This window comes from Ranitomeya variabilis, chromosome 2 (assembly GCF_051348905.1).
Source record: "Ranitomeya variabilis isolate aRanVar5 chromosome 2, aRanVar5.hap1, whole genome shotgun sequence".
NCBI lineage: Eukaryota > Metazoa > Chordata > Amphibia > Anura > Dendrobatidae > Ranitomeya > Ranitomeya variabilis.
In genome coordinates, this window is record NC_135233.1 from 632,592,387 (window position 1) to 632,617,945 (window position 25,559).

The following is a 25,559-nucleotide window of genomic DNA, read 5'->3' on the forward strand; positions in this document are numbered from 1 at the left end:
TGCGGCGCAAAACGCAGCGTTTTAGGCTAGTTTCACACTAGAGTTAACTGCATTACGTCGCAAATCCGTTTTTTGGCCGAAAAAACGGATGCGTCAAAAAAGTGAAAAACGGTGACAAACGTATGCCACGCATCCAGCATTTCGACGGATCCGTCGCAAATCCGCTAAACGTTTCCGTCGAAAATACTGGATGCGTTGCATACGTTGTATCCGTTTTACCATCCGTTGTATCCGTTTTTCCGACGGATCCGTTTTTAAAAGGGGAGGCTCCCAAAATTTGATTGGCTACTGGAAAATTTGAAAAACTATATAGTACTGTATTTACAGCCCATCTTTGTGGGTTTAGTTTTGTGGCAGCGATGGAAGGTGTTCTTGGGAGGATTGCTAGTTTGGTTACCGACGTTATCTTTGAGACAAATCGCCTGGATATCATAGTGCGGGAGAAGGAGGCGGCAGCGGAAAGGCGTAGGATGCTTCTGCAGCAACGGAGACGAAGACGAATGTGGATTCATCCTATTAATCAACTACGGATGACCCGGGGTGTCCAGTCCACTCTGTACCTGGAGTTGCGGCACAATCCACACAAATTCCACAACTATGTGCGGATGAGGATGGAACATTTCGATTTTTTGCTTGCAAAACTGGAGGATGTCATCCGAAGACAGGATACAAGGATGAGGCTTGCCATCACACCGGCGGAGCGGCTGATGGTGACGCTGCGGTAAGCCTCTTTTTTTTATTTCATTGCTGATATTGAATGTTATATTACATGCTGCAGATAATACTGCGCTGACATATTGCGCACTATTTTCTGCAGCATGTAGTTTGGGTTTTCTTGGCGGACATTCAACTGCTTTATTTAAATGTCATTGCTGCTATTGAATGTTAGATAACAGACTGCAGAAAATACTGCGCTGAAAAATTGCGTTGCATGTTCTGCAGTTTTTTTTGTTTTTTTTTTGGGTTTTTTGGGTTTGATGACATGCAACTGCTTTTTTTCTGTCATTGGTCATTTTGAATGTTATATTACATGCTGCAGACAATACTGCGCTGACATATTGCGCACTATTTTCTGCAGCATGTAGTTTGGGTTTTCTTGGCGGACATTCAACTGCTTTATTTAAATGTCATTGCTGCTATTGAATGTTAGATAACAGACTGCAGAAAATACTGCGCTGAAAAATTGCGTTGCATGTTCTGCAGTTTTTTTTTTTTTTTTTGGGGGGTTTTTGGGTTTGATGACATGCAACTGCTTTTTTTCTGTCATTGGTCATTTTGAATGTTATATTACATGCTGCAGACAATACTGCGCTGACATATTGCGCACTATTTTCTGCAGCATGTAGTTTGGGTTTTCTTGGCGGACATTCAACTGCTTTATTTAAATGTCATTGCTGCTATTGAATGTTAGATAACAGACTGCAGAAAATACTGCGCTGAAAAATTGCGTTGCATGTTCTGCAGTTTTTTTTTGTTTTTTTGGGGGTTTTTTGGGTTTGATGACATGCAACTGCTTTTTTTCTGTCATTGGTCATTTTGAATGTTATATTACATGCTGCAGACAATACTGCGCTGACATATTGCGCACTATTTTCTGCAGCATGTAGTTTGGGTTTTCTTGGCGGACATTCAACTGCTTTATTTAAATGTCATTGCTGCTATTGAATGTTAGATAACAGACTGCAGAAAATACTGCGCTGAAAAATTGCGTTGCATGTTCTGCAGTTTTTTTTTGTTTTTTTTTGGGTTTTTTGGGTTTGATGACATGCAACTGCTTTTTTTCTGTCATTGGTCATTTTGAATGTTATATTACATGCTGCAGACAATACTGCGCTGACATATTGCGCACTATTTTCTGCAGCATGTAGTTTGGGTTTTCTTGGCGGACATTCAACTGCTTTATTTAAATGTCATTGCTGCTATTGAATGTTAGATAACAGACTGCAGAAAATACTGCGCTGAAAAATTGCGTTGCATGTTCTGCAGTTTTTTTTTTTTGGGTTTTTTGGGTTTGATGACATGCAACTGCTTTTTTTCTGTCATTGGTCATTTTGAATGTTATATTACATGCTGCAGACAATACTGCGCTGACATATTGCGCACTATTTTCTGCAGCATGTAGTTTGGGTTTTCTTGGCGGACATTCAACTGCTTTATTTAAATGTCATTGCTGCTATTGAATGTTAGATAACAGACTGCAGAAAATACTGCGCTGAAAAATTGCGTTGCATGTTCTGCAGTTTTTTTTGTTTTTTTTTTGGGTTTTTTGGGTTTGATGACATGCAACTGCTTTTTTTCTGTCATTGGTCATTTTGAATGTTATATTACATGCTGCAGACAATACTGCGCTGACATATTGCGCACTATTTTCTGCAGCATGTAGTTTGGGTTTTCTTGGCGGACATTCCACTGTTTTTTAACACCGGTTTCATGCTGGTTTCATTGGGTGTCCTGTCCTTAAAAAAAAAATTAACAGTGCCATATTAAAAATTGTTTGTCTGTGCAATATTTTCTAACATTTTTAAAAAATTTTTTTATACAGTTTCCTAGCTACGGGTGAATCTATGACTTCGCTCCATTATCAGTTCAGGCTGGGCATTTCAACTATCTCTGGAATAGTGAAGGACACATGTCGGGCTGTTTGGACCACTTTGCAACCAGAGTATATCCCCCAACCATCCATGGAAATCTGGTTGCGAAGTGCAGAAGAGTTTCAGCAAATTTGCAATTTCCCTAATTGTGTGGGTGCAGTTGACGGGAAACATATAAGGATTGCGAAACCGGCAGGAACAGGATCGGAGTATTATAATTATAAGAAGTATTTCTCCATCGTCCTTATGGCTATTGCAGACGCCAACTGCAGGTTCCTTGCCGTGGACATTGGAGCGTATGGACGGTCCAACGATTCGCAAGTGTTTAAAAACTCTCCGATGGGTCGTTGCCTTTATGGAGAGAGCTACGATTTTCCGCCAGCCAGACCACTGCCAGGAACAAATGACCCAGCCCTGGAATATGTCTTTGTAGGTGATGAAGCCTTTCAACTGTCGCTGCACCTACTGAAACCGTACAGTAGCCGGAACTTAAACCATACCAAGCGGGTCTTTAATTACCGGCTTACTAGAGCACGAAGAGTAGTGGAGTGTTCCTTTGGCATATTGACGGCGAAGTGGCGAGTTCTGCTGACGGCTATCAAGCTGAAAACAACAACTATAGACGAGGTAGTTAAAGCCTGTGTGGTGCTCCACAACTTTGTCCTGTCAAAGGAGCCCGTTTCTTTGGATGATGAAGAGTTGGAGACCACCTTGTGGGACTACCGCAGCAGCTCGTTTCGCTCTACAAGTTCAGTTACAAGGATGAGGGACCAGTTTGCCGATTATTTTGTCTCACCTGTCGGGCGGATCCCGTGGCAAGACATGATTGTGTAACCTGTTTCCCATGTGTAACCTGTTTCCCATGTGTTTTGGTTATGTAAAAAAAGTGTTTCTGCCCCCCCCCCCAAAAAAAAAAAGGCCCAAAAGCGTGGTTTTCTTGCTAGTAAAACCATTATGTTATACCTCTTACATGTCTGGTGTTTGTTTTTATTAAACCTTTTTTTATTATATAACCTTAATAAATCCACACACACACAAAGAGTAGAATTGTAATCCGAATTTTATTTTAACTATTTTTTTTTTTTTTTTTTGTTTTGCAAAAAAAATATATTTTTATTTTCCAACTTTTTTTTTGAAAAATGTGAACATTTTTTGTAATATTAATATAAATAATAACAATTTACAAATTTTCAAATTGTTGGGTGGAGATATGAGAGGAGGATGGGCCGGAAGGTTGGACCACGTCGATAGGTGGGGAAACCCTACTTGTTTGTGGTGCAGTGGAAGGGGGGGTTAAACCAAGAGGCTGACCAGAGGGGGGTGGTGTTGGGGTAGGTGGAAGAGAAAAGTTCAGTAAGGAAAACATTGGGGAAGTAATTTGGTCTGGGGGCCGGGATTGTTGTGGGGACTGGGTCGGGTATTGTGACTGGGTAGGGTAGTGGGACTGGCGTGGGGTTTGGTAATGGTGCTGGTGTGGGGATTGGAGCTGGGTTTGGTAATGCTGCTGGTGTGGGTATTGGGGCTGGGTTTGGTAATGGGGGGTATGGTGTGGAAATGGGGCCTGGTGTGGAATTGGAGTGGAGGTGTGGCGAGGTGTGTGGGTCGATTCATTAATGGCCTGCAGTGCAGCATTATGGCAGGTATTCATTACCCGCATCTGTTGCTCAAAAGAAAGCTTCTCCATGCTCATGAGCATGGATTGGAAAAAAAGATTGGCCGGATCGGGACTTACAGCTGAATGCAGCCTATCCAAGCGACTGCTGGTTTCCTGGCTTGTTTCACTGATGCGTGATTGCACCATGTTGAAACCAGCAGTCACTTGCTCTCCCAAAATTTTGAAAGAGCCTTGGAAGGATGCATTCAGGTGTAAGAACTCAGGAGCATAGCTCCTTTCCTGACCCCTCTGGCGCTGCCGCCACGAACCTAATGGTGGTGTCGAGGTGGCAGGATCAGAGGGGTGGGGTAAAGGGAACGCTAACTGTTCAGCATCAGATGCGAGCAATGAAGCCTGCAATAATGCTCCACTGCTTGGGGCGGATGAAGTGGAGGGGACAGAGGGGTCAGAGGAGAGGACAGAGGGGTCAGAGGAGGGGACAGAGGTGTGGGGCCTACCGACGTGGCCCTCAGTGGCGGACTCAGGAGGGATCGCTCCAGAGGGCGCAGAGGAAGATGCAGGCGCCCGGTGGCTGGAGAAGGTGCTGTGAAAGAAAAAACAAAAGAAATTAATACATTGGAATGAAAAAGCCCTGACTGAAAGCAAACTAAGTAGACAGGTTAACATGGTTATAATTGGGCTGTAGAATACTTACACTCTGCTTAGCATGGTTCGCCTCAGGAAGGAGAGGGCCTGGCCATATTTATATCTGCTCCTCTTCCTTCCTGCAGAGCCACTCGGGGCCTTCATCTCATCATTGAATTCCCTCTTAAAGCGATCCCTCAGTGACCGCCACCGCTTCCTAACCTTTCCAACTGTGAAGACAAGAATCAAAAGAAAAAACAAAAAATTGGTAAATGCAATACATTACAGTCAGCTCAAAACATCACTGGAAAGTGAATACTTACCTAGTTTGCTCTGCTGCTGAGGATGAAGGCTCTCCCGCCTTGGAAACAGGGTGCGACACACTTCGTCCCAGAGCCGACGGGTGACACCGGTATCTGCATGCCTGCGGTCAGCCATGTTCCACAGCGGCTCCCGCTCACGAACCTCCTCGATGAGACAGTCTACATCAATGTCATCATCATCATCCTCCTCTTCTGCGGGAGCACGCTGTGAAGCCTGTGTCAAAAAAAAAAAAAAAGGAAAACAAACAAATTAGTACACTGAAATACTAAAGTACCAATAGAATCCCCCTCCCCCCAAAAAAAAAAAAACTCACTGATGGCCGACCGCGGCGACGAGTCCGCCGACTCTGGGACTGTCTGGGAGAGCCTTCAGCGGCAGCAGCCTGAAATAAAGGAAACAAATTCTCAGTTAAGGTAGGCAGGTGTTTAGTAATCTGTTTTGTGTATGGTGCAGTGTGATGTGCAAAGCAACTGTTTCACCAATACTTACACTTGGTTCCTCCTCCACTTGCATCTCTCCACCCGTCTCGCCCCCTTCTGACAGCTCCTCATCTGATTCAGCTTCCTGTTGAAACATAATTTATGCATGTAGTTATCCATAAAAATGTAATTTAAAGAAATTTAAAAAAAAAAAAATGTTTTGTGTTAATTTACCGATAAACGCTGTTGCTGTGGAGGAGGGCTGTCAGAAGAGGACATTGTTGATGTACAAAGGCCGGTGGCTGTGGTCCTGGTGGGATAGCCGGTGGCTGTGGTCCTGGTGGCTCTGTAAGTTAAAAAGACACTTGCAATCTGCTCTACACATTGCAGTAGCAGATTTGGGGTCTTCAAAACTTACTTTTAAAGAATAGAAAATGTGGTCCTGGTGGATAGCCGGTGGCTGTGGTCCTGGTGGGATAGCCGGTGGCTGTGGTCCTGGTGGCTCTGTAAGTTAAAAAGACACTTGCAATCTGCTCTACACATTGCAGTAGCAGATTTGGGGTCTTCAAAACTTACTTTTAAAGAATAGAAAATGTGGTCCTGGTGGATAGCCGGTGGCTGTGGTCCTGGTGGGATAGCCGGTGGCTGTGGTCCTGGTGGGATAGCCGGTGGCTGTGGTCCTGGTGGGATAGCCGGTGGCTGTGGTCCTGGTGGCTCTGTAAGTTAAAAAGACACTTGCAATCTGCTCTACACATTGCAGTAGCAGATTTGGGGTCTTCAAAACTTACTTTTAAAGAATAGAAAATGTGGTCCTGGTGGATAGCCGGTGGCTGTGGTCCTGGTGGGATAGCCGGTGGCTGTGGTCCTGGTGGGATAGCCGGTGGCTGTGGTCCTGGTGGCTCTGTAAGTTAAAAAGACACTTGCAATCTGCTCTACACATTGCAGTAGCAGATTTGGGGTCTTCAAAACTTACTTTTAAAGAATAGAAAATGTGGTCCTGGTGGATAGCCGGTGGCTGTGGTCCTGGTGGGATAGCCGGTGGCTGTGGTCCTGGTGGGATAGCCGGTGGCTGTGGTCCTGGTGGGATAGCCGGTGGCTGTGGTCCTGGTGGCTCTGTAAGTTAAAAAGACACTTGCAATCTGCTCTACACATTGCAGTAGCAGATTTGGGGTCTTCAAAACTTACTTTTAAAGAATAGAAAATGTGGTCCTGGTGGATAGCCGGTGGCTGTGGTCCTGGTGGGATAGCCGGTGGCTGTGGTCCTGGTGGGATAGCCGGTGGCTGTGGTCCTGGTGGCTCTGTAAGTTAAAAAGACACTTGCAATCTGCTCTACACATTGCAGTAGCAGATTTGGGGTCTTCAAAACTTACTTTTAAAGAATAGAAAATGTGGTCCTGGTGGATAGCCGGTGGCTGTGGTCCTGGTGGGATAGCCGGTGGCTGTGGTCCTGGTGGGATAGCCGGTGGCTGTGGTCCTGGTGGGATAGCCGGTGGCTGTGGTCCTGGTGGCTCTGTAAGTTAAAAAGACACTTGCAATCTGCTCTACACATTGCAGTAGCAGATTTGGGGTCTTCAAAACTTACTTTTAAAGAATAGAAAATGTGGTCCTGGTGGATAGCCGGTGGCTGTGGTCCTGGTGGGATAGCCGGTGGCTGTGGTCCTGGTGGGATAGCCGGTGGCTGTGGTCCTGGTGGGATAGCCGGTGGCTGTGGTCCTGGTGGCTCTGTAAGTTAAAAAGACACTTGCAATCTGCTCTACACATTGCAGTAGCAGATTTGGGGTCTTCAAAACTTACTTCTAGCACTTTAGCTGTGTCCTGGTGGGCAGCGGCTGTGTCCTGGTGGGCAGCGGTCCTGGTTTATCTGTTAATATGTATAATGGATCTATAGTTAGACCACCCCCTGAACTAGGTAATGCTCAATGATAAACACCCTACTAAAATGATGTCAGAAATGTTCATACAGGTGAACACCAAAACCCCCCCCAAAAAAGTGGCACGATATACCATTAATTTCCATGTCCCATAAAATAAAATTTTTTAATGTTAACACCAAGAAAAAATATATTTGACACATTTTATGTAAAAAATAAAAGGAAAGGTGAGGAGAGTTTTTTTTTTTTTTTTCTTTTTAACCGGACTGTGGGGCCATTATCGGGGGGGGGGGGGGATGAGATGAGATGTGGGCTGTGCTCTATATATCCCTGTGCGGGCTCTGCTGTATATATCCCTGTGCGGGCTCTGCTGTATATACCACTGTGCGGGCTCTGCTGTATATACCACTGTGCGGGCTCTGCTGTATATAACACTGTGCGGGCTGTGCTCTATATACCACTGTGCGGGCTCTGCTGTATATAACACTGTGCGGGCTGTGCTGTATATACCACTGTGCGGGCTCTGCTGTATATAACACTGTGCGGGCTGTGCTGTATATACCACTGTGCGGGCTCTGCTGTATATAACACTGTGCGGGCTGTGCTCTATATACCACTGTGCGGGCTCTGCTGTATATAACACTGTGCGGGCTGTGCTGTATATACCACTGTGCGGGCTGTGCTCTATATACCACTGTGCAGGCTCTGCTGTATATAACACTGTGCGGGCTGTGCTCTATATACCACTGTGCGGGCTGTGCTCTATATACCACTGTGCGGGCTGTGCTCTATATACCACTGCGGGCTGTGCTCTATATACCACTGTGCGGTCTGTGCTGTATATACCACTGTGCGGGCTCTGCTGTATATACCACTGTGCGGGCTGTGCTGTATATACCACTGTGCGGGCTGTGCTGTATATACCACTGTGCGGGCTGTGCTGTATATACCACTGTGCGGGCTCTGCTGGATATACCACTGTGCGGGCTGTGCTCTATATATCCCTGTGCGGGCTCTGCTGTATATACCACTGTGCGGGCTGTGCTCTATATACCACTGTGCAGGCTCTGCTGTATATATCCCTGTGCGGGCTCTGCTGTATATACCACTGTGCGGGCTGTGCTCTATATACCACTGTGCGGGCTGTGCTCTATATACCACTGCGGGCTGTGCTCTATATACCACTGTGCGGTCTGTGCTGTATATACCACTGTGCGGGCTCTGCTGTATATACCACTGTGCGGGCTGTGCTGTATATACCACTGTGCGGGCTGTGCTGTATATACCACTGTGCGGGCTGTGCTGGATATACCACTGTGCGGGCTGTGCTGGATATACCACTGTGTGGGCTGTGCTGGCACCCAACACCATGTTGCAGTGCAGGAGATTCCTGCAACAGTCCGAGGCGTATCTAGGGGAAGCGGGGCGGGGGAAGGTGGGGGGGTTGTGGGGGCGGGGGAAGGTGGGGGGGGGGTAGGGGGGGGGTAGGGGGTGGGGTAGGGGGGGGTAGGGGGGGCCCCATTTGGAAGTTCGCACCGGGGCCCATAACTTTGTAGTTACGCCACTGGCAACAACTGTTGTATTTTGAGTAAAGTAAAACATTGAGCTATGTACACTTCTTTTCCCCAAAATACCTTGTGGTAGTTCAGGCTTGTTTCTTCTGACCGTACCCAACATGGTAAGTTTTCGCTTTAGTAACATTTGTCCTAGTTGGTACGAAGTAAAAAAAGCATATGTAGCATATGTACTGATAAAAAATCAGAGAAGATAAGAACCCACCCTTCTGTACACAAGCAGATAAGCCAGGAAGACAGACTTACTTAGCAAAAAAAAATATTTGCAACACTTTACAGCTCAGCTTTACAAAACAAAACATGTTAGACAGCGCGTTCTGAGCAGTCCGTTCTGCGCATAATATACACGTGTAGTGCACACCTAGTGATCTCTCCAGATGCACTCTACATTTTAGAATAGACTGTGCACCAAAAATAATCAATATAAAGCCATTTTTATGGTGCGCAGATCTCAATGCATACCCCCGGTAAAGCGCGTGTACGACCCCATTGAAATAATTTAGGAAATAAATCAATTGATATACAATAGTAGATGCAATAAATAGACCCAACTGAGGTTATAACTCCTTTATTTCACTGAAAATATGGCCTCACAGCTGTAAAAAACGATGCCGGGTCACTATGACCCGAACAGAACTAGTGTAACTTTTTTCGTGTAGCAAAAAGTAAACGAAAATAAAAATATATATATATACTCATATGTAGGTCCCCCCAAATGAGGAAAAGTCAAGGAGTCTCAAGTTTTAGAGACTTACAGACAAAAATATACAGGGCCGCAAAAAGTCTGTTCGGGTCACTATGACCCGAACAGAACAGCAGGGTTAAATACGTGGCACTTATATACGTGGCACTTATATACGTGGCACTTACGTGGCACTTAAATATGTGGCACTTACATACGTGGCACATACGTGGCACTTAAATACGTGGCACTTAAATACGTGGCACATACGTGGCACTTATATACGTGGCACTTATATACGAGGCACTTACGTGGCACTTAAATATGTGGCACTTACGTGGCACTTAAATACGTGGCACATACGTGGCACTTAAATACGTGGTACTTAAATACGTGGCACTTAAATACGTGGCACTTACGTGGCACATACGTGGCACTTAAATACGTGGCACTTATATACGTGGCACTTATACGTGGCACTTACGTGGCACTTAAATATGTGGCACTGACGTGGCACATACGTGGCACTTAAATACGTGGCACTTAAATACGTGGCAATTAAATACGTGGCACTTAAATACGTGGCCACTGAAATATCGTGGCACTTGTATACGTATATACGTATATAAACGTATTTCAGTGCCACGTATTTCAGGTTAGGGGTAGGGTTTTTTGTTTTTTTCTTGTTTTCTTGTGTTTTTCTATAAAAACGCATGCGTCTAAAAAACGCATGCGTTTTACCGCATTTACATGCGTTTTTTCACACATGCGTTTTTTTAAAAAACGCATGCAGATAAAAACGCAAGTGTGAAACCAGCCTAAGTACTCTTTTCATTATCAGACTTGTAATTGGATTTTTTTCAGTTTTGTATATTTAAAACTGTATGACTTAATTTTTTTTTCTTGTTTATTTGATATATAGGTTCGACAACGTGAGGAAGGTCAACACGTCACTGACAATGACCTACTCATTCCACTGGTTCAAGAGCATGTAGCATTGTGGGACTCCCAGATCGCTGTTGGATGATTGGGACCATGCAAGGCCACGAGTCAGAAAGGATTTTCGCAAGTATTGCAATGTGGTCTCTGTTTTGATGTAAATATTGGTGTCTTTTTTTACAATTATTATTTTTTTCCTCCCCCTTCACAGTGAAGAGAGTGAAAGTTTGTTGGCATTCGATGAAGGATCGCTTCAATAAGGATATGAGACAGGAGATGTGGGTTAAAAGTGGTGCTGCTCCAAAGCTTTTGAAGTATAAATACAATCGTATTCTGACTTTTCTGAGGCCTGTGCTTGCTCAGCGAACGTGAGTAATTTTACTGTTGTATGACTATTATATACATTTTTTAAAAAAATTTTATTAATGCTTTTATTTTCCACACAGAACCTGGAGCAGCACTATAGAACCTGGATATTCCTCTGTTGGAGCGACCCCTCATCGATCAGTCAACGAACAGTCCCAATCCTCCACCAGCGATATAGCAACCAGGCAGGTTTCACAGGTTGGGAAACAGGCAGCCGGTCCATCAGGTTTTCCACTCTCCCAGCCCTGTGCCATTGCTTTTGTTGGGACTTTTTGTCAGCAGCAGAGGGCCTGGGAGAGCTCAGTCATGCCCGAGTTTATTCACTTAAGCTCGGTCTTCCAGGAAGGGATGAAGATGATTAGAGATAGACTGGACAGTGGGTTCACTCAGGTGAACACACTTTTACAGGATGTCCACATACGCCTTGACTGCCTGAAAGCCTACCTTCAGAGACCGGCGAGACTTTTTATCAGCAATAGAGTTGGGCGCGTTGAAAAAACTTACACCTGAACTCCAGCTGAATGTCATGCAGGCCTGCCAGGCTGCTTACAGCCAGGCATTACAGCAGCAGTCCTGAAGCTATCAGCCCAGCATCAACAAGCACAGCATCACTGGCCTGTTTCCCCAGTTCACAGCTACACCACGCTCCAGAGTTCTGTAGCCCTGCAGCAAGCAGCATCCACCATGCTCCAGAGTGCAGCATCACCACGCTCCAGAGTGCAGCACCCCTGCAGCAAGCAGCATCCACCATGCTCCAGAGTGCAGCAACCCTGCAGCAAGCAGCATCGACCTCGCTCCAGAGTGCAGTACCCCTGCAGCAAGCAGCATCCACCACACTGCACAGTCCAGCACCACGCGCTGCTGCAGAGGCCAAAACTCCCACTCATACAACAAAGAAACTCAGAAAGACTCCCACTAGTGACTTGTCGCCACACTGTAAAATGAAGACCAGGAGCAAGAAATGTGGTCCAAAAATGGTCCTACCACCTCCACCCTCACCTCCCAATATGTCTCTGTTGTCTAATATGTCACTACCTTCCCTTGGTTGTCTCCCTTCAAATTTGTCTATCTCTTCCCACAGTTCAACTCCTAATGTGTCGTCTACTCCCAATGTGTCCAGTCCCATCCAGGAACCAATCCTTCAATTAATTGCCCCTTCCCCTGTAACCCCTTCATCATCAAATGTTACCCAATCATCACAGCTCAACACCCCCAAGGTCCACAATATATCAACCTCATACAGACCCCGAACATAAAACCAATTGTTTGATTCTTGTTAAATAACATTTTTATTTTGTTTTAACAATCCCTGTGTTTTCTTTGTCTCTTTATGCAAAATCATACACATGTGTGTATTGTATTTTTGAGTCAAGTTGTAACGGGTGTTTAACTTTAGGTGTTTTATTATTTGTAAAGTCAGAAAACATATAACATTTACTTAAAGTGTATTAAACCATATTGTCTTGCCATGCAAGACATCGAATATCTGACACAAAGTAAGCTGCAAACTTATCCCTCATCTGGGCAACTTCCTCTGTAGTCCTCAGAGGGTGATCACGGTAATCCTGCAAAGTGCTAGCAACAGGTTCATCAAGTTCTATTTGTTGTCGCTCTTTTGCCAGAATGTAATTGTGCATAACAACACATGGTTTGACCACATCAATTGTCTCAGTTTTTAGATTGATTGGTGTTCCCAAAATGTGCCATTTTGATGCCAGCAAACCAAAGGTACACTCCACAGTTCTTCGTGCCCTTGTCAGGCGGTAGTTGAAAACCATTTTGTTGTGATTCAAGTCTCGACTCGAGTACGGTTTTATGAGGTTGGCACACATTTGAAACACCTCATCCCCAACCACAACAAATGGCATTGGCAGTCCTTCACTGTTCGAAAGAGGATGTGGCGGTGGAAAATTAAAATTATTACCATACAAACGTTGGCCCATGTCAGAGTTTTTGAAAGTCTGTGAGTCATTTCCTCATCCAAATGAGCCTACGTCAATGGTGACAAATTGCCACTGAGCATCTGCAATCGCCATGAGAACAATTGAAAAGTATTTTTTGTAATTGAAATACTCAAATCCACTTCCAGCAGGTTTCAGAATCCGAATGTGTTTGCCGTCCATGTCCCCTACACAGTTAGGAAAATTACAAATTTCATTGAATTTTGCTGCATTTTTCAGCCAGAGTACAGTTTTGGGTTGGAGAAGGAATTCTGCACGCAGAACGTCACATAAAGTACGGCAGGTGTCTCCAACAATTCCAGAAAGGGTGGACACTCCAATCCGGAATTGGAAATGTAGAGATGTTAAGATCTCTCCAGTAGCATGGAATCTGATAAACAGAAAATGGGGAAAAAAAAATCAGTACATGGCTTTTATAACAATAATACAAACGATGTGTTTATTTTTTCAACGTTACATACTTCAGGGTCACCAACAGATGTTCCTCAGCAGGAATTGCTCAACGTAGTTGGGTGTCCTGCCTGGTGATGGAGCCTCACACACATTACAGCAATTCATCGAAGCTCTGTTCCGACATCCTCGTGTATTCGAAAAACTTCTCCGGGTTTTCACGTAGCTCCGTGTACAAGGAGTGGTAGGCTCCATGGCTCTCACAGACTTCAACAATGCGGTGTTGCCAGTAGCGATGATGATATCTTCTCCGTCTTTCTCTTCTTTCTTTCTTCACAAGCCACAGCAAAGGCAAAAGCCAATTTCAATTCTAAATCCAGATTACGATAGAAGCTCTCCATGCCAAGATCCATCTTGCAGCTGGATTTAGCAGCAAAAGATGAAGATTTCATCTGTGTAGGGTCTATATATACAGAATCCCCATGAGACATGCCCATTGGGTGTGGCTTTTGTCAAGGAAATGAATCTGGAACAGCATTTGACGTATAAACAAAATTTAGTGAAAATTCAAACGCATGTGCAGAAAAAATGCAAATGCATGCAAAAACACATAGAAACTCATGCACACAGCCCTTTTTTTACATCATGCATAAGCTGATGTGGATAAAAAACGCAGCATAACCATGCATTTGAATGCGTTTTGGCATGCGTTTGCGCATGCAGATGATATGCTGGGCACAGATACACTACTGTGATCTTAGCCTAAGGTCGGGCATCAACGCACAAACTATCATTCATGTGGCTATGTGTTTGTCCATCCGTTGTAGTTGGCTGAAACTTTTCCAAACTAAGCCTCTTTACTTTTTTCTGTGAAGGTATTCTTCACCCTTGCTCTCAGCAGTACTGAAACTCGTACACAGAAGCTTGTCTCTCTCACGTTGGACAATGTACACCAACAGTAGGGATGAGTAGATTCGTGGAAGTTTGGAGTCATCCAAACTTGAGTCCAAAGCTCAGTTGGGGTACCCGAACTTGAACCAAACTTGACTCGACTTTTAACCCCTTTCTGTCATTAGACGTACTATTCCGTCCATGTGGGGTGGGCCCTACTTCCCAAGGACGGAATAGTACGTCATACGCGATCGGCCGCGCTCACGGGGGGAGCGCGGCCGATCGCGGCCGGGTGTCAGCTGACTATCGCAGCTGACATCCGGCACTATGTGCCAGGAGCGGTCACGGACCGCCCCCGGCACATTAACCCCCGGCACACCGCGATCAAACATGATCGCGGTGTGCCGGCGGTATAGGGAAGCATCGCGCAGGGAGGGGGCTCCCTGCGGGCTTCCCTGAGACCCCCGGAGCAACGCGATGTGATCGCGTTGCTCCGAGGGTCTCCTACCTCCCTCCTCGCCGCAGGTCCCGGATCCAAGATGGCCGCGGCATCCGGGTCCTGCAGGGAGGGAGGTGGCTTACCGAGTGTCTGCTCAGAGCAGACACTTGGTAAGCCTGCAGCCCTGCACAGCAGATCGTCGATCTGACAGAGTGCTGTGCACACTGCCAGATCAATGATCTGTAATGTCCCCCCCTGGGACAAAGTAAAAAAGTTAAAAAAAAATGTCCACATGTGTAAAAAAAAAATAAAAAAAAAATTCCTAAATAAATAAATAAAAAAAATATATTATTCCCATAAATACATTTCTTTATCTAAATAAAAAAAAATCAAACAATAAAAGTACACATATTTAGTATCGCCACGTCCGTAACGACCCCACCTATAAAACTATATCACTAGTTAACCCCTTCAGTGAACACCGTAAAAAAAAAAAAAAAAGAGGCAAAAAACAACGCTTTATTCTCATACCGCCAAACAAAAAGTGGAATAACACGCGATCAAAAAGACGGATATAAATAACCATGGTACCGCTGAAAACGTCATCTTGTCCCGCAAAAAACGAGCCACCATACACCATCATGTGCGAAAAAATAAAAAAGTTATAGTCCTCAGAATAAAGCGATGCCAAAATAATTATTTTTTCTATAAAATAGCTTTTATCGTATAAAAGCGCCAAAACAAAAAAAAATTATATAAATGAGGTATCGCTGTAATCGTACTGACCCGAAGAATAAAACTGCTTTATCAATTTTACCAAACGCGGAACGGTATAAACGCCTCCCCCAAAAGAAATTCATGAATAGCTGGTTTTTGGTCATTCTGCCTCACAAAAATCGGAATAAAAAGCGATCAAAAAAATATCCCGTGCCCGAACATGTTACCAATAAAAACGTCAACTCGTCCCACAAAAAACAAGACCTGACATGACTCTGTGGTCTCAAATATGGAAAAATTATAGCTCTCAAAATGTGGTAACGCAAAAAATATTTTTTGCAATAAAAAGCGTCTTTCATGTGTGATGGCTGCCAATCATAAAAATCCGCTAAATAACCCGCTATAAAAGTAAATCAAACCCCCCTTCATCACCCGCTTAGTTAGGGAAAAATTAAAAAAATGTAAAAAATGTATTTATTTCCATTTTCCCATTAGGGTTAGGGCTAGGGTTAGGGTTAGGGCTAGAGTAGGGTTTGGATTACATTTACGGTTGGGATTAGGGTTGGGATTAGGGTTAGGGGTGTGTCTGGGTTAGAGGTGTGGTTAGGGTTACCGTTGGGATTAGGGTTAGGGGTGTGTTTGGATTAGGGATTCAGTTATAATTGGGGGGTTTCCACTGTTTAGGCACATCAGGGGCTCTCCAAAAGTGACATGGCGTCCGATTTCAATTCCAGCCAATTCTGCGTTGAAAAAGTAAAACAGTGCTTCTTCCCTTCCAAGCTCTCCCGTGCGCCCAAACAGGGGTTTACCCCAACATATGGGGTATCAGCGTACTCGGAACACATTGGAGAACAACTTTTGGGGTCCAATTTCTCCTGTTACCCTTGGGAAAATACAAAACTAGGGGCTAAAAAATAATTTTTGTGGAAAAAAAAATAAAATTTTATTTGCATGGATCTGCGTTATAAACTGTAGTGAAACACTTGGGGGTTCAAAGCTCTCACAACACATCTAGATGAGTTCCTTAGGGGTTCTACTTTCCAAAATGGTGTCATTTGTGGGGGGATTCTACTGTTTAGGTACATTAGGGGCTCTGCAAACGCAATGTGACGCCTGCAGACCATTCCATCTAAGTCTGCGTTCCAAATGGCGCTCCTTCCTTTCCGAGCCCTCCCATGCGCCCAAACGGTGGTTCCCCCCCACATATGGGGTATCAGCGTACTCAAGACAAATTGGACAACAACTTTTGGGGTCCAATTTCTCCTGTTACCATTGGGAAAATACAAAACTGGGGGCTAAAAAATAATTTTTGGGGGAAATTTTTTATTTTTTTTATCTTCACGGCTCTGCGTTCTAAACTGTAGTGAAACGCTTGGGGGTTCAAAGTTCTCACAACACAACTAGATAAGTTCCTTGGGGGGTCTAGTTTCCAATATTGGGTCACTTGTGGGGGGTTTATACTGTTTAGGTACATTAGGGGCTCTGCAAACGCAATGTGACGCCTGTAGACCAATCCATCTAAGTCTGCATTGCAAATGATGATCCTTCCCTTCCGAGCTCTGCCATGCGCTCAAACGGTGGTTCACCCCCAGATATCAGGTATCAGCGTACTCAGGACAAATTGGACAACAATATATAGGGTCCAATTTCTCCTGTTACCCTTGGAAAAATACAAAACTGGGGGCTAAAAAATAATTTTTGTGGAAAAAAAATATTTTTTATTTGCACGGCTCTGCGTTATAAACTGTAGTGAAACACTTGGGGGTTCAAAGCTCTCACAACACATCTAGATGAGTTCCTTAGGGGGTCTACTTTCCAAAATGGTGTCACTTGTGGGGGGGGGTTACTGTTTAGGTACATTAGGGGCTCTGCAAACGCAATGTGATGCCTGCAGACCATTCCATCTAAGTCTGCATTCCAAATGGCGCTCCATCCCTTCCGAGCCCTCCCATGCGCCCAAACGGTGGTTCCCCCCCACATATGGGGTATCAGCGTACTCAGGACAAATTGGACAACAACTATTGGGGTCCAATTTCTCCTGTTACCCTTGGGAAAATACAAAACTGGGGGCTAAAAAATAATTTTTGTGGGAAAAAAATTTTGTTTTATTTTTACGGCTCTGCATTATAAACTTCTGTGAAGCACTTGGTGGGTCAAAGTGCTCACCACAGCTCTAGATAAGTTCCTTAGGGGGTCTACTTTCCAAAATGGTGTCACTTGTGGGGGGGCTTCAATGTTTAGGCACATCAGTGGCTCTCCAAACGCAACATGGCGTCCCATCTCAATTCCTGTCAATTTTGCAGTGAAAAGTCAAACGGCGCTTCTTCCCTTCCGAGCTCTCCCATGCGCCCAAACAGTGGTTTACCCCCACATATGGGGTATCAGCGTACTCAGGACAAATTGTACAACAACTTTAGGGGTCCAATTTCTTCTCTTACCCTTGGGAAAATAAAAAATTGGGGGCGAAAAGATCATTTTTGTGAAAAAATATGATTTTTTATTTTTACGGTTCTGCATTATAAACTTCTGTGAAGCACTTGGTGGGTCAAAGTGCTCACCACACATCTAGATATGTTCCTTAGGGGGTCTACTTTCCAAAATGGTGTCACGTGTGGGGGGTTTCAATGTTTAGGCACATCAGTGGCTCTCCAAACGCAACATGGCGTCCCATCTCAATTCCTGTCAATTTTGCAGTGAAAAGTCAAACGGCGCTCCTTCCCTTCCGAGCTCTCCCATGCGCCCAAACAGTGGTTTACCCCCACATATGGGGTATCAGCGTACTCAGGACAAATTGTACAACAACTTTTGGGGTCCAATTTCTTCTCTTACCCTTGGGAAAATAAAAAATTGGGGGCGAAAAGATCATTTTTGTGAAAAAATATGATTTTTTATTTTTACGGTTCTGCATTATAAACTTCTGTGAAGCACTTGGTGGGTCAAAGTGCTCACCACACATCTAGATAAGTTCCTTAGGGGGTCTACTTTCCAAAATGATGTCACTTGTGGGGGGTTTCAATGTTTAGGCACATCAGTGGCTCTCCAAACGCAACATGGCGTCCCATCTCAATTCCAGTCAATTTTGCAGTGAAAAGTCAAACGGCGCTCCTTCGCTTCCGAGCTCTGTCATGCGCCCAAACAGTGGTTTACCCCTACATATGGAGTATCGGCGTACTCAGGACAAATTGTATAACATCTTTTGGGGTCCATTTTTTCCTGTTACCCTTGGTAAAATAAAACAAATTGGAGCTGAAGTAAATTTTGTGTGAAAAAAAGTTAAATGTTCATTTTTATTTAAACATTCCAAAAATTCCTGTGAAACACCTGAAGGGTTAATAAACTTTTTGAATGTGGTTTTGAGCACTTTGAGGGGTGCAGTTTTTAGAATGGTGTCACACTTGGGTATTTTCTATCATATAGACCCCTCAAAATGACTTCAAATGAGATGTGGTCCCTAAAAAAAAATGGTGTTGTAAAAATGAGAAATTGCTGGTCAACTTTTAACCCTTATAACTCCCTAACAAAAAAAAATTTTGGTTCCAAAATGGTGCTGATGTAAAGTAGACATGTGGGAAATGTTACTTATTAAGTATTTTGTGTGACATATCACTGTGATTTAATTGCATAAAAATTCAAATTTGGAAAATTGCGAAATTTTCAAAATTTTCGCCAAATTTCCATTTTTTTCACAAATAAACGCAGGTAATATCAAAGAAATTTTACCACTATCATGAAGTACAATATGTCACGAGAAAACAATGTCAGAATCACCAGGATCCGTTGAAGCGTTCCAGAGTTATAACCTCATAAAGGGACAGTGGTCAGAATTGTAAAAATTGGCCCGGTCCATAACGTGCAAACCACCCTTGGGGGTGAAGGGGTTAATAACCAGCAAAGGCACAGCATACAGCTGGGGCTTATATTAATAGGCTGGGAAGGTCCATGGATATTGGCTCCTTCCCAGCATAAGACCAACTCATAGCTGTCTGCTTTGCCTTGGCTGGTTATTGAAAATAGGGGGGACATCAAGTCGTTTTTTAAAATTATTTATTTACTTTTCACTTTCAGGCTAGGTCACATTCTGCACCAGCGAAACACAACCATGTCATTACTTGTCATGGCTGTGATGGGGTCGGAAGTGCCCACAGCCTTAAAGCTTTTTGATTGGCTGCGTTGCAGCCTTTCAGCAAGCTTCATTAGACTGCCGAACCTGAACAGTAACACAGACATACAGTAGGAGGTCCATGTTCGGGGTTCAGCACCGAACACTAAGTGTCCGGCACAAACCCCAAAATTTATCATTCAGTTCACTCTTTCCTAACAAACAAGTTCAGACTGGGGCTTTTCAATCTGTGGCCCTCTTCAAAGTCTATAAGTAGCCCACTGAATATAGAAAACGCTCCCTACTATCACTTGTTAACTAACCATGATGCAGACACTTCTGCTGTGTTTCACATCTGCTAAATCTGCCTGACTGCACCATCTGAGCATGGCAAATCTCTACTGGTAGGGAACAAGAACCTTTTATGTTCTCTGCAAACACCACCAAAGGGCACGGCTGTACCAATGCCGTTTATACAACTCCACCTTCTGAACCAGCTTTGTCACCTTCATCTTAGTGTATAACACTCATTCATAATGAGTGACACCTTAGATCTCCCCACAGCAATTGCACAGTTGGGCATATTCGATTTCACATATGTTTTTAATTTATTCTCAGTACTTATGCAGTGCTCCTCACATTTCTTGTACAAAATGTCACACAAGTGTCACAACTCGGTCACAACCCCAACCAAATAGTAGCAACAAACATATTATAAATGTACTGTGGTAGATTGGCTCACTGAGCTGTACAAAGAGGTAGACACAGTAACACTGTCTCCTTAAATTATCCACTGTTTTATTGAGGTACATCATAAACCAGGGCAGGGTTAGTAGCATAAACATGACTTTTCTGGTCTAATGGGAAAACAAAACAAAAACCAATGGCACAGTTTGTGTCGCTGTGGAGATCCGCCTGCTCTGGAAACAAACATAAAAAAGTTAAACTTTCCTTATCCTAAATACAGCTCCGGAGCTCCCATCTCCAGGCGCACCCAACACTCAATGAGCCATAAGGCTGTGTATTTATCCTCTGGACTCCAGCCTTGGATGGAGATATGGTTACCAGGCTTCCATCCACTCTTCAGCTGTTTACTAAACCTAGCCCTAAACATGACCAATTAATCCCTCTCAGCACTTAGTGTGCTGAATGATGCATTTTCCTAGGTTCATATCACTGTAGCTAATAACCTCAGTGATACAGATCTCGCTTCCAGTGATTTTGTTACAGTACACTATATGGGTATTGGATATAACTGTTAATCACTTAATTTCTTTCATTCCTATTTGTGTACAATATTCAGCCACTAGCAATGCAGTTTTTAAAAATATTTGTGAATTAATGGTTGTTCTAAAGAGCTCACTGATCCCAGCATGGTATTGTTATTGGATTTTACCATTGTCAATAGTAAGTTTGTGAGATTTGGTATTGTGATATCATTGAAAAATGTAAGTATTTAGAAACCACAGTATTTTAGCCCTAAAGCAGAAAAGCAGATAAGGTTACAGAGCGCAATCACCAAGTTCTGACCCACATAGTGTATACAAGTCACCAATGCTTAATTCAATAACTGCTTAATTCAATACATCCTCTGTCATTAACATCACCACAAAGACTTGCACCAAAGATTCATGGTATTACAAGCCATGCACAAGCAGCTGAATGCCAACCTTACATCACCAAGCATTATTTCAAGGTTTGGATAGAGTGGTGAGAAGCATGGCGCCAACGGACTCTGAAGCAGTGAAGACATGCTCGGCAGAAGGACAAATCATGCTTATATATCTGGTGGTCTGAATAAAGTTACCTGCCTTACTGCTTTTGATGGATGCGGAATAATGCTAAAGGGATGTATTTCATGGGATGCCATAGGCTCCTTAGTTTCTGTGAAGAGAAATATCAATGATTCAGCATACAAAGGCATTTTGGACAATTGCATGCTTCCAACTTTGCGGGAAACATTTGCTGAAAGTCATCTTCTTTCAGTAAATGATTTCCGGCTTACACAAAGCCCTGACCTCAACCCCATTGAACACCGTAGGATGAGCTAGAATGCATGTTGCAACCAAGGCTCTTTCATCCACTATCTGAGCCTCATACTGTAAATGCTCTTCTGGATGAATGTGCAAATATTTTCACAGATGGACTCGCAAAACAGCCTTCCCAGAAGAGTGAAAACTGGAATAGCTGCAAATGCCATATTAATGCTATGGATTTGAAATGTATGCCATAAGAGCGCCTGTAGGTGTAATATGTAATGATGAGCGAACGTGCTCACCACTACTCGTTACTCGCCTGAGTATCACTATGCTCGGTGTACTAGGCGAGCACCGAATATTTCCGGGATTATTCGGCTGGAGCTCGGGTCTCTGCCCTGCAATTCTGGTGCTCTTTAGAGTGCCAATGACAGTGCAGGGATTGTCAGCCAAGCACTGTAATGCGGCAGCCATCTTTGTTGAGGTATTAGAGTGATTGGCTGGCCGCACACCATTATCAGGGCTATAAGAGAACTGGCGCCACCCTGCTCGCCGCATTCTGCTCCGGACTTAGTGAGTGTAGGGAGAGCTGCTGCTCAGATAGGCTATGTGCACACGTAGGGAGGGTCCTCTGCGGGTTCTCCCGCAGCGGATTTGATAAATCTGCAGGGCAATACCGCTGCGGTTATCCCTGCAGATTTATCGCGGTTTGTCTTGCGGTTTCCACTGCGGGTTTTATTGATGCTGCATATGCAGCAATATGCAGCATCAATAGTAATGTTAAAAATAATAAAAAAAATGGTTATATACTCACCCTCTGACGTCCCGATCTCCTCGGCACTGCACGCAGCGGTCTGGTTCCAAAGATGTTGTGCGAGAAGGACCTTCATGACGTCACGGTCATGTGACCGCGACGTCATCGCAGGCCCTGCTCGCAAAGCAACCCTGCGACTGGACAGCCGCGTGCAGCGCTGAGAGGTGAGTATATAATTATTTTTTTATTTTTATTCTTTTTTTTAACACAAATATGGTTCCCAGGGCCTGGAGGAGAGTCTCCTCTCCTCCACCCCGGGTACCATACACATATGATCCGCTTACTTCCCGCATCGTGGGCACAGCCCCATGCGGGAAGTAAGCGGATCAATGCTTTCCTATGTGTGCAGAATCGCCGCGATTCTGCACAAAGAAGTGACATGCTGCGGAATGTAAACCGCTGCATTTCTGCGCGGTTTTTCCTGCAGCATGTGCACAGCGGATTGCGGTTTCCATAGGGTTTACATGTAACTGTAAACGCAATGGAAACTGCTGCGGACCCGCAGTGTCAAAATCGCTGCGGTTTCGCGGTAAAAACCGCAACGTGTGCACATAGCCATAGGGTCAGAATCGTGCTTTTATGAGTTAGTGTAGCTCTGCAACTGTTTAGTCCACAACTCCAGAGAAACCACAGTCCTTTTTAGGGCTAATTCTGGGGTCTCCAGATTGCAGCACTAGGTAGGCAGGGGAGTCTATGTGCGCATATCCACATCAGTGCAAGACCTGCAGGCACAGTGTGCGAGTACATAGCCTCACTGCATACCTCCAAAAGCTCCATTACTGTCTGCTGCTGCTTATTTAATATATATCTAGCTGCAGTTTTCTTTGGCTTTTTTTTTCCTTCACCTGATACCTGCTCCTTTTATTCTAAAGCAATCCATAGCCCCCTTATTTTAACATTTATTTGCTTATTCACGCTGCCTACTACAGCCAGGTTATTGAAATCTAAGAACGTGAAAATCTACCTTTTTTTTCTTTTTGTCCCAGACACCAGATGTGAGTGCGCCAAATAATCTTTTTTTTTTTTCATAGCCAACTTGTTGACACAATTTAGTTGTGCCCAAAAAAAATCAAGGCCACATTTACATCAATCTGTTATCTGAGGCTGACGGCTGGTGTATCGGTGATGGAAAAATCGTAGCTTCGCAGGCATAAGTTTCATAGTTCTGTCTGCTAGCCTTGTTCCACTCTTTTTTTTTATTTTAAAAATTCTCCAAATCCCCCCAAAAAATTATACAGTCTGTTATGTCAGGCTGAGACCTGGTGTATCTGTGTTTGAAAAGTCGTAGCTTCGCGGGCATAAGTTCCACAGTTCTGTCTGCTAGCCTTGTTCCACTTTTTTTTTTTAATTCTCCAAAACCCCCCAAAAAATGTATACAGTCTGCAGAGGCGTAGCTAGGGTTTTGGTTCAGGGGGGGGGGGTGAAGCTTCTGAGTGGGCCCCTAACCAGGTAACCTTGAATACAGCTGGGTGACGCACCCTAATAGTGGATGTAGGAGAACCTCAGCAGATGATCACTATGTTACTGAAGATAATCTCTACATAAAGACCAACATGGATATTATCGCCATATGGTCAGTGGTAAATACCAGCCCTACAGAACATATATAAGAGTTCACAGCAGAGTTACAGATAGTGACTTACCGCTGACGTCCTTTCTGATGGAATCGTTCACTTTTCCCATCTACTCCACCTGGCCCAGACCGACATGACAACTCCTCCACCCAGGACTCGGCTGCAGAGAATACAACAAAGACACATTTCACTTCTCATATTCCGGCCATCACCATCTATTCCCAACCTGCACAAACTCCTCATCCTACTGGTACCCCAATACTGAGCCGCTGCTGCCATATGTGGTGTCCCTATTACTGCCCCCGATACCCCAATACTTAGCCGCTGCTGCCGTATGTGTCCCTATTACTGCCCCTGATATCCCAATACTGAGCCGCTGCTGCCATGTGTCCCTATTACTGCACCTGATACCCCAATACTGAGCCGCTGCTGCCCTATGTGTCCCTATTACTGCCCCTGATGCCCCAATACTGAGCCGCTGCTGCCGTATGTGTCCCTATTACTGCACCTGATACCCCAATACTGAGCCTCTGCCGTATGTGTCCCTATTACTGCACCTGATACCCCAATACTGAGCCGCTGCTGCCGTATGCGTCCCTATTACTGCCTCTGATACCACAATACTGAGTCGCTTCTGCCGTATGTGTCCCTATTACTGCCCCTGATACCCCAATACTGAGCCGCTCCTTCCGTATGCGTCCCTATTACTGCCCCTGATACCCCAATACCGAGCCGCTCCTGCTGTATGCGTCCCTATTACTGCCCCTGATACCCCAATACTGAGCCGCTCCTGCCGTATGTGTCCCTATTACTGCCCCTGATACCCCAATACTGAGCCGCTGCTGCCGTATGTGTCCCTATTACTGCACCTGATACCCCAATACTGAGCCGCTCCTTCCGTATGCGTCCCTATTACTGCCCCTGATACCCCAATACCGAGCCGCTCCTGCTGTATGCGTCCCTATTACTGCCCCTGATACCCCAATACTGAGCCGCTCCTGCCGTATGTGTCCCTATTACTGCCCCTGATACCCCAATACTGAGCCGCTGCTGCCATATGAGTCCCTATTACTGCACCTGCTGTGTGGTTCTGTGTGCCCTCTAAATTCTAAAGCACCCCTCTATAATATAGTAATGCTGGGCACAAGTGCCCTAGAAAACAGTGCCCATATTTTGTCCCCTAGAAACTAATGTTGCCATGTGTGCTCCTTTGACAGTCACAGTAACCTGAGTTCCCCTATAACAATAAGTGCCCACTTTACATTTAATAATATCCCGAGTCTCCCCCTGTACAGCTCACCTATACACAGTATGATGCTCTCTTATACACAGTATAATTCCCCCTCACTGTATAGTACCACCCACACAGTATACTGACCCTTTAGTAGCCTCCAAACTGTTTGATGGCTCCAACACTGTAATCCCCACACTGTATGGTCCTCTAGATAGCCTCTTTATAGTATAATGCACCAGACAGTCCTCAATATGGTATAATGCACCAGATAGTCCTCAATATAGTACAATGCACTAGCTAGTCCTCAATATAGTATAATGTACCAGATAGTCCTCAATATAGTATAGTGCACTCCCCATAGGCCTACTGTATATTGTATAATGCACTCCCCATAGGCAGACTCTGTAGTATAAGGCAGCACCCCATAGGCAGACCCTTAAGTATAAGGTAGCACCCCAC

The 25,559-nt window shown here is 44.5% G+C and overlaps 1 protein-coding gene across 1 annotated transcript; it reads right to left on the reverse strand.

The window, feature by feature from the left end:
* Positions 1-3,494: 3,494 nt before the first annotated feature.
* Positions 3,495-9,121, reverse strand: LOC143808973 (uncharacterized). Its single transcript, XM_077292152.1, has 4 exons — positions 9,110-9,121; positions 5,154-5,367; positions 4,901-5,060; positions 3,495-4,789 (listed from the first exon to the last, which is right to left on the reverse strand). Exons 1-4 carry the CDS (start codon positions 9,119-9,121, stop codon positions 3,772-3,774), a joined length of 1,404 nt encoding a protein of 467 aa, XP_077148267.1. The 3' UTR covers positions 3,495-3,771.
* Positions 9,122-25,559: the final 16,438 nt, after the last annotated feature.

What these genes read in the sequence shown, in the direction of transcription:
- LOC143808973 (XM_077292152.1), bottom strand. An exon ending in TCAGCAGCAGAGCAAACTAG is followed by an intron (nt 5,061 to 5,153) that starts GTAAGTATTCAC and finishes TTGTCTTCACAG; the next exon opens with TTGGAAAGGTTAGGAAGCGG. An exon ending in CGAACCATGCTAAGCAGAGT is followed by an intron (nt 4,790 to 4,900) that starts GTAAGTATTCTA and finishes TTTCTTTCACAG; the next exon opens with CACCTTCTCCAGCCACCGGG.